Below are 10,993 nucleotides of genomic sequence, written 5' to 3' on the forward strand. Positions count from 1 at the left end.
AGGGGGCAACGCTAGGTGAATCAGGGGTGGTGGTAAGGAGGGGTGTGGGGCCTCATTTTTTCTGTTTTCCATGCATTTCGACTGGGCAGGAGAGAGGAAATGGTGAACAAAGAAACAAGAAGTATGAAGTTAACTATTCCTCTCTCTCTGACTTTTCCTTTTTTTTTGTTTTTTTTCCTCTGAACATTGGGTAGCCTGTGGTTTAAGAGATCGCTGCAACTTTGTAGACCACAAAGAAATGTTCTTTCTGTTCTTTCTATTTAGTGCTTCATTTTCACTTTCTTCCTGTACTATCTGTGGCTTCTTCTTTTGCCTTGACTTCTCTCTTATTCCCATTAATTATACCCAACAGAAAAGTCTGCATTTACACACCTGTCATAGTTGCATTCACCTTTAATTTTTCTCAGTTTTCTATACCTGAATTTAATATGTTTTGGTTTGGTTACTTTTTTATTATTATTATTATGTGCCCACAAGGGGGGAAAAAAAGCAGTGTAATCTCCATAAACAACCAGTTCTGGGGCAGAAAAGGTTCATTTGCTCCACTAAACACTCAAAGGTGGAACGGCTGATGTCAGTTGCTAGAGGCAAGCTTCCATAATATGATGCAAGGTAACAATCATTTTTCAACCTTGGTAAAGTATGAGCTGGATATTAAAATGACAGAAAAGACATTTACTACTTCATCATGATGTAAAATAGGGTACTGGACTGATTATTTGGCAAGCTATGGCTGGAAGGAGAGTACCATAGCGTTCTCCTGCCACTGCACAGCATGGCAAGGTAGCTTGCCAACTAACTGACTTGTTAACCATAAACAAGGCAGGGATGGATGTACCGTCAGCTTACCAAGTCAACTGACTGTATTTTCATAGAACTATTTATACTCTCAGTATTAAGTAATTAAATGTTATGGTGTGACAAAGCCAATATTACTGTGCTTTTCCACTTCACTCGAAAGTTAACCAACATGTTTTCAAGCAAGGCAAATGCACATTTTGTATAAACTTGCTAAAAGCCAGCCCTACATGAAAGCTGAGCACAACCATTCATCTTCAAATAAAATGAAGTTTTGTTGTTGTTCATACAGGTCTGACCTGTTTCCTTTGATGACACTGAGGTCAAACCTGAATTAATGTTGTAAAAGTTAGTTTAATGTTTAGTAATCAGCCTAGCAGAAACTGTCCTCACCTACAGTATCTCATGTGAAAAAAACTTAAAGGGGTCCTATTATGGTATTTGGAGTTTTATGAGCTTTCTACAGTGTTACAGTGTTGAATCCACATCAGACACGTGAACGGCACTGTTTTTGATCACCTAAACGCATGTTTGAGTTTGAGTTTGAGTTCCAGCACTCTCTCCGTTCGGTTTCCATGGCGACGAAAAACGTGTCGTTTTAGAGAGTTTTTTTCTACTTGGAAATCCTTGTGACGTCCCAGGGGATAAGGTTTGGTGATTGGTTACCTTCTACTGGTTAACAAGGGCATGTACAAATACATCAGGTGGGTGGAAAACGTCAGATAAAGTTATTTCCAATGATGGCTGGTGAGTTTACCAAAGAGAGACATCCTGCTGCATTCGTTGCTGTGGGTTGCTGTTTTCCACTTTGTTTTCAGGGTCTGATTCAGGTTCCAACATGTAGGGCTGTATGCTATGTGTTGACATTGTATTTTGGTTTTTTTCATTGAGTTCATATTAGCCTAATCCTTGTGTTTATGAGATGTTACAATGATGTGGCAGGAGGCGGGGCTTAATGCGGAAGAGTCTCAACCCACTCGTTTTGCCCGCAGGCTGATCTGACAGCCTATGGAGAGGGTCGGTCTGAAGTAAATAAAGCAATTTGTGACAATAACTCAATCAGTCCTAGCTCTTCTGGTCTCAGAAATAAAAATAAATTAGCCTGAAATGCACATAATAGTTCCACTTTTAATAAATGCTGCATTGCAAGGCCATAGCAAGCATCCAAGATCCTCCCAGTATTTTCCTGCAGCAGCTACCACAGCGACTGTAACCGTGTCATGCTACAGTATGCTTAGCAAAGTTCGGGTAACCACAGAGTGCTGTGCTCAGACAGCATACTACCCTGAGTTAACGCTTACCCTGCTGTGATTAACCACAGAAGATCTGAGGCTCAACCAAGCTCTCTGGACTCCCATCGTTACTGAAAGGAACCAAAAGGCTTTTATACTAGGGTTTAGTTTGAGGACCATCACTAGTGGGAAGCTGTGCATTAAAAGTATTGCATACTACATATCTGCATTTTATTTTGGGTGAATAGTACACAGTAAGCATGTTATTCGCATTGTCAATGTGTTGCAGTACATTTGTTAATGCACACATTTGGGATGCACACTAGGCTGCTTCTGTGAGCGATCAAATATCTGTTCTGTATTCCTGAGGCTATGTTGCAAGATTGTTGCTCCTTTAATTATTCTCTCATATTAAAGGATCAAAGGTCTGTGCCACAGTTAACCCTCTGCATTTCATTAAAACTGCACACACATATCAATACCTCTGTGTGCACACACACTCACATCTGCAGGATATCAGCTACATTCAGTTTTCGGGTTTTGAATACAATTTCCTGTGATTTTGAGAGGATAACTGTCGACCTTTTCAGGGTTTTCTCTGAAGAGCCAAGCATTTTATTTCCAATTCGACTCTTCGGTGAGATTACTTTGTATCAACCACAAGCTTGCACAAGTCTCACAAGGGTGTCACTGATCACCCTGTGGCAAGAGAGATGAGGCATATTTTATTCTCTTGAAATAATTTCATGATTTGTTGTGTGTGTGTGTGTGTGTGTGTGTGTGTGTGTGTGTGTGTGTGTGTGTGTGTGTGTGTAAACCTGTATTTGTGAGCAGTGACTGTGTATGCTGTTTTTTCACCCTCTTCCTCAGTTCAGGCTAACTGGACCCAAAGAGTCCTTTTAGCTGCATCTGGAGGAGTCTCTCAGTGATACAGACTGCTTCAACACTCTCTTCTCTGACACCCACAGCTCCTCGGTGCTCCCATGATGCCCCAGTGCTGTCACCTCTCTGCCTTGTGGCTGGCATGAGGGGAGGATGCTGAGTGTAATTAGGGCGTACCCAAGCCTACCAGGCCCAGAGACGAAGAAGGGGGAAGAAGGAAGGAGAGAGGAGGGAAAGAGGGATGACAGGTTGACATCAGTACAGCATACCGACTCTGTAATTGCTGGCATGCATATGGCACAGGCTGAGGCTGGAGGCCTGTGGGAGGAAATGGGTGGGGTGGGGTGGGAGGGGGGGGTCAGGTTATATAGGATATGCAGTCTTGGAAAGCAACAGATGGAGGATGAGTGCATGTCATCCAAAGTTGTGGGAAAGAATAGGGATGAGATGGAGTTGAAGAAGGTTGTGGAGGGCTTCAGAGTCAGGTTTGGTTGAGGGTGGGAGAGGTGGGGGCACTTCAGCTGCATCAAGGAATCTTGAGGTGACTGGTGTGTGCAAGGAGAAGTGCAGCATATTGACACAGCATGTGTCTATTAAAACACGCACACACACACACACACACACACACACACACACTTCGACAGTAAGCATCCTCAGCCTCAGAGGTGTCTTAAAAAGCACCGCAGGTGGTACAAAGAGAAACAGATTGTGTGTGTCTCTCTGTGTGTGCCCATGATGCCTCATGTGCTTTAGTGTGCATCTGACCACACAGTCAAGCATCCTTTCTGCTGTAATTAGTGCACACAGGTAATAGAGCTATTGGACATGGCTGTGCACAGACACACAATAAGCAAGGGGGGGTATTGATCATAGCAGGTTAGGTATGTGCATCCTGTCCTGAGTGAAGGATCCTGATCAATGGTGTCCTGTCCTGTTGATAAATCGTCAATTCCACATGGTGGATGTTGAGGAGGAAGCAGCTTTGGTGAGCCTCCAGGGCTTCACTGGCATCTCCAACGCACACACACATACCAACTTCAGCGTCCACAGACATACAGCACTCGCATCCAGTTTCCAAGTTACTATTAAGGTCGAGGATTATTTTAGGGATCTTTTTTTATTTCAGGTCCCGTTCTCTCTGATTCTTTTGTCATTGCTCCATCCATCTTTAATACACTCTGCAGCCCCTCACAGACCCCTGCTTCCTGACACATCTATGTGCTTCATTTCTGTTTTCATCAGTTGTGCCGCCTCCTCCTCCTGCTTCTCGGCTCACATCTTTCCTCTTTATTTTTTGTGATTTTTTTTTTTTCTTTGTTCAACTACTTAACTTGAGACTACTCTGCCATGCACCACCACCTCCTCCACCTCTTCCCCATACTACTCTCCTTTTCCCTCCCATGTTCCCCTTCACTGACTCCCAGTACTCCCTTCCTCTTTCCTCCGCTCTGTCACCCCTCTATAAAGACTCCCACCAACAGACCTGAACCTTCTGCCTGAGCCACATTCTGCCCCTCATTCTTCTCTCTTGCTGCTCCGTGTGAAGAGGAGACCAATTAAAGTCCATCTCCTCTCTTCCAGCACGCCGTTGTTCTCCTCTCTGTGTCTGCACTTAGACTCTCTGGGGTCGCTAATTAAAACACTTTACTCTCGTTTCTCTGTGGTCTGCTATTTTCACCTATTCATCCAACTTTTCTCTTGCTTTTGCCTTTAATTTTTCCTTTTATCTTTGTTTTGGCCCCTCTGCTCAACTTTTAATATCAGTTGTCTGCTTTCCTCTAGAGTTTGTCTCATATCTCACTGTTACTCCTTTCATTTGCCACACAAATTTAACTCTCTTGCTTTCACCTTTTCTTCCTTTCTTCCTTCCCTGAAGTATTTCTCCTGTTAGCTTGTATGTGGGTAACTCTTTATGTTCTAACTAACAGGACGTCACAACCATTGGTCTGAAAGAAGCCCGGATGATCCTGCTCGTCTGTTCTAATGATGCCATCTTGTCCAGAGTTGTTGTTATGCCAAAAGCCAGCCAACCTCTGACGTTGTGCATGCACATGTGCATTTGCTTAAGATGTACACATCTCTGTCTCTCTGTACTGCATGCTAGAAGCAGAAAGCAAAGGGAGTTGAGTTTGTTTTACACTCATCTGCTCTCAGTGGTGTTAATTAGCACTTGAGGATTTGTTCTCTCTTTTTTCCTATCTTTAATTGCATGACACTTGGCTAAATTTATTTTGTGGTGTGCAAATAAAAGTTGTACGATTTTAAAATCCCAAAATGTTCATGAAGATCTGCACTACTTTGTTTCATTACTGGTTGTAGTTGGGTTGTATTGATGAGCTATCAATCATCTAGAAGTACCTTCATTCCTCAGGCTCTCTTTGTGTCCAATCACCCCCTCACTTATGTATTACTCTGTAATTGGTGTGTAAAATATTCATGTCCTTGTCATTCTTTCTTCCAGGTTACTAGCAGGAGACCTGTCCATCCAGATTAATCTCAATGATTACCTGGACATCTACTGCCCTTACTACCCTGACACGGGGACCCAAGATACTGAACAGCCAGAGACACTTGCCCTCTACCTCATAGGAGAGGAGTCATTCAAAGGATGTGTGGAGACCATAGGGGCCAACAAGAGGTGGGAATGTAACAACCCCTTTGCTCCATTTGGACCAGTTCGCTTCTCTGAAAAGATCCAAAGGTTCACACCCTTCTCACTCGGGTTCGAGTTCCTGCCAGGGAAACACTACTATTACAGCTGTGAGTATAGGATGTGTGTGTGGTGGCGTGTGTTTCTGCATGTCTGGTTGGGGAGGGATATTTCACCATGAAGACCAGAAAGATATTTAAAGACAAATTGACGGAACTTGATTCTGCTTTTGGAGTTTTGGAAAAAATTTAATTGACAATTTTGAAAAATTAATTAAAAATATTTGTTTCCATTTGTATGTTGGTTATAAGCAAAATGCTTATTTTCTATTGCAGCTGTTTGAGCTCTTCATCTGTACTCAGTGTTCAACACTGGCCGTTGTCGGATCTTGCATAAATGTAAATAAAACAGATTTTGATTAGATCAAAATTTTAAAAAGTAATGCAAACTTATGAACAAATCTATTCATCTTTTATTTATTGCTTATTCAGCATCATTGATGATCATATGTAGTCTAAAATATAAAGTTATTAGTAGAGACAGGAAAATCGAATTGAATATTTGAATATCTGGATTTTTTTGCTTCACAATTTTAAAACATTTTGTTTTGTGTTAAAAAATTGATTTGAAAAATTGATTTGGGCATTATAGCAGCAGAATGATGGTCTGGCTTGTATGTATATATTGCATGTATATATTTTATATTAATATAGCAATCAAGAAAAATGATGAGCAAAAACAAGTTTTGTACATTTATATTTGTTTTTGTTTTTAATCTACAAAAATCAGCAATATCAAGGAATTGTGAGAATCGCAATTTAAATTGAATCGGCACCCAACAAATTGGAATCTAATCGAATCGGGACTCTAGCTTATCGTCACGGCCCTATTATTAGCTTTTTATTTGTTTCAGTTTTGCATTATATCAGCTGGTATCTGATCTATGATGTTTACAATTTTTGCAGATATACGTATGTTTATATTTCCTGTAAATGGATGCAGAATGGCATCAGTATGACTCTTTCATAAACCTGCAGGCTTTATACAAGATGTTTTTTTCCATGAAATCCTCACAAACTTCTCTTCGCTCATCTTTTTCACACCACTGAAGGGAGAAAAGGGACAGATAGTCACACAAGTTGATTCAGTGAGTTTAAGATCTTTTTTTTTCTTGTTTTTTACAACTTCTGCTGTCATTCCAAGAGGAGGTGTACATGAAACAACAAGGCAGAGAATGAAACAGTCAAGTGAATGCATAGTATGGAGGGGTGACAGCATGGAGGCAGTGGGATGGCAGTATCTAGGAGGAAGAAATAGGGATCAATACGGGACAACGGGGAGGGAGGGGGAAAAAAAGCTGGCGGAGAGGCAGACGGAGGTAGAGGAGTGTGGAAGACTGACACAGGGAGAGAGAGCAAAAGATGGACACGGCCTAACAGTACAAGAAGGGAGGGTGTGAGAAGGGGATGGGAGAGGATGGGTGAGAGGAATCCACGCTGGAGAAAGAAAAGGGACAATAACAAAAGCAAAGGAGAAAAGGGATAGATGAAATGAAGGAAGAGAAAGAATCTTTACATAAATTACTGTTGCGTACTGGAGGACAATGGAGTATTGTGAGGCCAGGGTATGAGAGAGTGGATCCACACATGTAGATATGTACACACATGCACACTGAGCTATTGTAGTTGTTCATGCCAGTTCACAGAAAAGCAACAATAGCCCCCCCCCCAGTCAGGCCATGGCGGGCTCAGAGTGATTGTGTGCGTTTTGTCCACATCAAAGATAAGGCGTAAAGTTGGTCCAAATGTCTGGCTCGAGGGTTTTTGTATTGAATTGGCCTGCAGCTCTGGATACTGCATAATGGCATTAGCCTGAGAGAACAGTACAATAGCATTAGTAAGACTAATGGCATTAGTTGGTTCAGTCTGAGCTGAGCTCAGTTCCTCTCTGCCATAAACTATGACACTCACAACCCACTCTTGCTAGGTCCCTGTCAGACTGCCCAAATCCACAATTTCTCTGGGTCATCATCTGGGAATCAAAAACAGGAAACACCTTGACATCCTCTGATAGTCAGCTACTCCTGACATGGAACAATTTAAAGGGACGGTATCAGACACAGAGAAAGCTCAGTGTTTTGTGGCTTTAATGCAAATGCAAGAAAACACAAACAGATTAATAGATTGTATGTCGATACTTTAGCAACTCCTGCTCTGTATCTGAAAAAGACTGGAAAAACACCAAACGATGTGCAACACACAAGCAATCAGAATGAAAACACAGAGACTGGGAACACTGGGAACGTTACAGATGACACTATAAAGTTTCAATGATAGCTAATAGTAATAACTAATCAAAAGGTCGGTGATTCACAGTATTCAATGTAAAGTGAATATCTCATATATGGATATTTTGGATACAAGTATCTAACTCTAAGATGCACTTTTCCTGTGAGCTTGATTGTGTTATTAAATAAAAAATACTACTGACTCAAATTTACATAGGTGATATAACTTACAGGAATAGGCATTTACAGTACCAGTCAAAGGTTTGGACATACTTTTCCATTAAATCTAATGGGAAAGTGCATCCAAAATGTTGATTGCTAGTGCACAGCAACTGCAGTAGGTGTTCACTTCCACAGACTTGCTATTTTAATCTCTAGCTTTAAAAAACTGTTTTGACTTTCTGAGATACTTGAATTCATTTTTCAGATTTTATCAAAACGTCTTATGAAAGTCACTGAAACAGCACAGAAAATATGAGGTGGAAACCTTTTTTTTTATTTTCTTGTAACGATGCTTCTTGGAAGTTATTGTTGCTGTTGGAAGGTCCTTTTATTGCCTTTTTAAATATTGTTACAATGGTATGTAAAATGCACTTGTGGGATGAGCAGAAGAGTTTAAAATGTGGATTGTGAAAGAAAACATGTATAATATAATTTAACAATGCCAAACAGCTTACTCTGCTATTGACTCAAGTTTTGAGCTGCAGGTATCACAGGGGCTGCTGATCAGGTGCTTCATTAGCAGTACCTGTGAGTATGGACCCTGTTACTGAAGCCAGTTGTTGTTTCTTACAGTCATGTCACATTTCACCAATGTGGATAGGACCCATCCCACAAGGCAACGTCAGACTGATTTGTAGTTAAGGCTATGGGGTACCATCAACAGAAAAATAAGCTGTTTGGGATTGAGAGAGAAGATTTGACAAGTTTTTAATGGGCTCAATCCACATATTCAAATCTGATGCTTATAAATACATTTTCTCGACAATAGTTTACACAGCAAATAAATAGACTTGCACATATTCTAGTCAAATTACATGGGACAGTACATAAATCAAAAACTAATGTTGTAAAAACAGGCCAGAACTGTTTTTTTTTTTATATTTAAAACTTTGAAAAAATGCAGGTTCGCACACTAGAAAATGTCTTCCGATGTGTTTTTTATTCACCAACAGAAAAAGTAGTGACAGATTGACCTCCATTCCTCAGGATGTGCCTGATTTTGAACCTTTTTCACTTGATATTTAAAACTTTTCGAAAGGAATTACCCTTATCCTATGTGGAAATGTTGAAATCAGAATATCTAAACTTATTGAGAAATACCTCAGAATTCATCCAAAGATTCATCTTTGCAAAACTGAACTTAAATTACAAACTGCGTGTCTGGGGAAAAAGTTTCATTCTTCCTCTACATTAAGTCAACAGTGAGCACAACTTCCGGTGGTAATACATTACAAAAATTTTTCCTTCTAATATTAGAAACATTTATTTTCATTTTAGTTTTAGAAAAATGTTGGGACAAGTGAGAATGGATGAAAGATGAAACATTTCCAATATGCACTTTGAATTCCATTGGAAAGTCAAGCTGTAAACCAAATGCAGCGTCTTTAAAATGGAAAACGAGATTTAGTTTATTGGTAAATTTGAATAAAATTGCTTAATAAAAATGATACATCTTTCCAGCATTTTCGATAAGTAAGCAGCCTATTTACATGTTGTTTTCCACAGCTCTACCCACAGATGAAGGCCCTCCTCTGCCATGTATGAAGTTGCGAGTCACAGTATGCTGTGAGCCCAGTGAGTACACTCCTCTTTTCATCTGTCCTTCCTTTCATCCTTTCCCCTTTGTACACCAATAGACTTTTCTGCCTCTCTCATCTCTGCCATCAAGGTTGTAACTGTAGACTGATGTTTAAACTGCTACTCATCCTTACAGCCATTCCTTCTGTTTTCTTTTCTTTAACCTTGCACGATGGGAGCTCTTTAGAAGCTTAACTCTTCACCACTTTACATTGGCTTTTAAAACTAATTAGAGGGTTTTTTTTTTAAAGCATCACTTTCCTCTTAAACACACATGACACCACCTCTGCCTCCCTTTTTTTTTTCTCCAGCCTTGTCATCCTCATTCTCCCACTACCCATCTCTCTTTCCCAGTGTGAAATTCCCAGAGTTGATCTAATCCAGAGCCCGCCTGGAGTAATGTTAGTCTTCCAGTCCAGTGAGCTGCCCATTCCGGTTGGGAATGCTGCCCAATCACTGTGGGAATCCCTGTACTGTTGTCGGTGTGTGCGCCTTCTATGCATACAACTCTTTTCTCTTTGCATGGGTGCTGTGTATGAGTGTATGTGTGTGTGGGTTTTTTTTTTTTTTTTCTGCACTCGTGCGTGAGTCTATGGACCTTTGCGTGTGATCTTTGCGATCGTTGGCAGTTGATGTTGAATGTGCATGTGTGTGCGTGTCCTCGCCGCATGTCTGAGACGTCTGTCCCAGTTCCCATCCTAACGTTATCTGCAGGGGGCTTGTTGTGCTGTCCCAGTCTGAACTGTGAGGGGTTTTTTTTTTTTCTCTTAGAAAAAGCCGTTGCAAGGTTGTCTAACTAATACCTCCCAACCTTGCAGATTAGATTTATCAGTTTGGCTTTAAAAGGATGAAAAAGAAAGAATATAAAAAGCTTCATATATCTAAAAATGAATTCCTAAATGACATCTCTGCTCTGGTGTAAAATGAGATGGGGAATAATTTGCTGTTATTATCAAAGTGAAGGCTGATGACTTTTTTAATATGCTAATTATACGGCTGTCATTAATTAGAAACACCTCAGACAGTTGTTCTGTGACAAAATGCTAATGTATTCTTGACCTTCTGACAGCGTTCCTTAATCAGCCTATTTAAGCTGAAATGATCAAAATGTTTAAAAATCATGTGGATATGAATGCTGGGAGAAACACACACACACACACACACACACACGCTTCACTTTTCTGATAGAATCAGCTCTACTTTGGGGAAGAAACAGGTCCACCTACAAGATGCACACACCCATCTTGAGTTTCCTCTACTGATTTTTCAGCCTCTTATCCTATTTCTTAACCAGAGCTAATCCTGACTAAATTTCAGGATCTACGCCTCCTTGTCTTTTACACC

The 10,993-nt window shown here is 40.6% G+C and overlaps 1 protein-coding gene across 1 annotated transcript in view; it reads left to right on the plus strand.

Moving 5' to 3' along the window:
* Positions 1-10,993, plus strand: part of efna4 (ephrin A4) — a gene marked incomplete at both ends in the record, with an annotated part of 29,966 nt that overhangs the window by 13,840 nt on the left and 5,133 nt on the right. Inside the window, 2 exons of the mRNA XM_079239966.1 lie at positions 5,374-5,672; positions 9,578-9,646. Coding sequence (XP_079096092.1) covers positions 5,374-5,672; positions 9,578-9,646 — 368 coding nt within the window. The remainder of the gene's footprint in view (positions 1-5,373; positions 5,673-9,577; positions 9,647-10,993) is intronic.

Source organism: Telmatherina bonti (genome assembly GCF_933228915.1).
Source record: "Telmatherina bonti genome assembly, chromosome: 5".
Classification (NCBI taxonomy): domain Eukaryota; kingdom Metazoa; phylum Chordata; class Actinopteri; order Atheriniformes; family Telmatherinidae; genus Telmatherina; species Telmatherina bonti.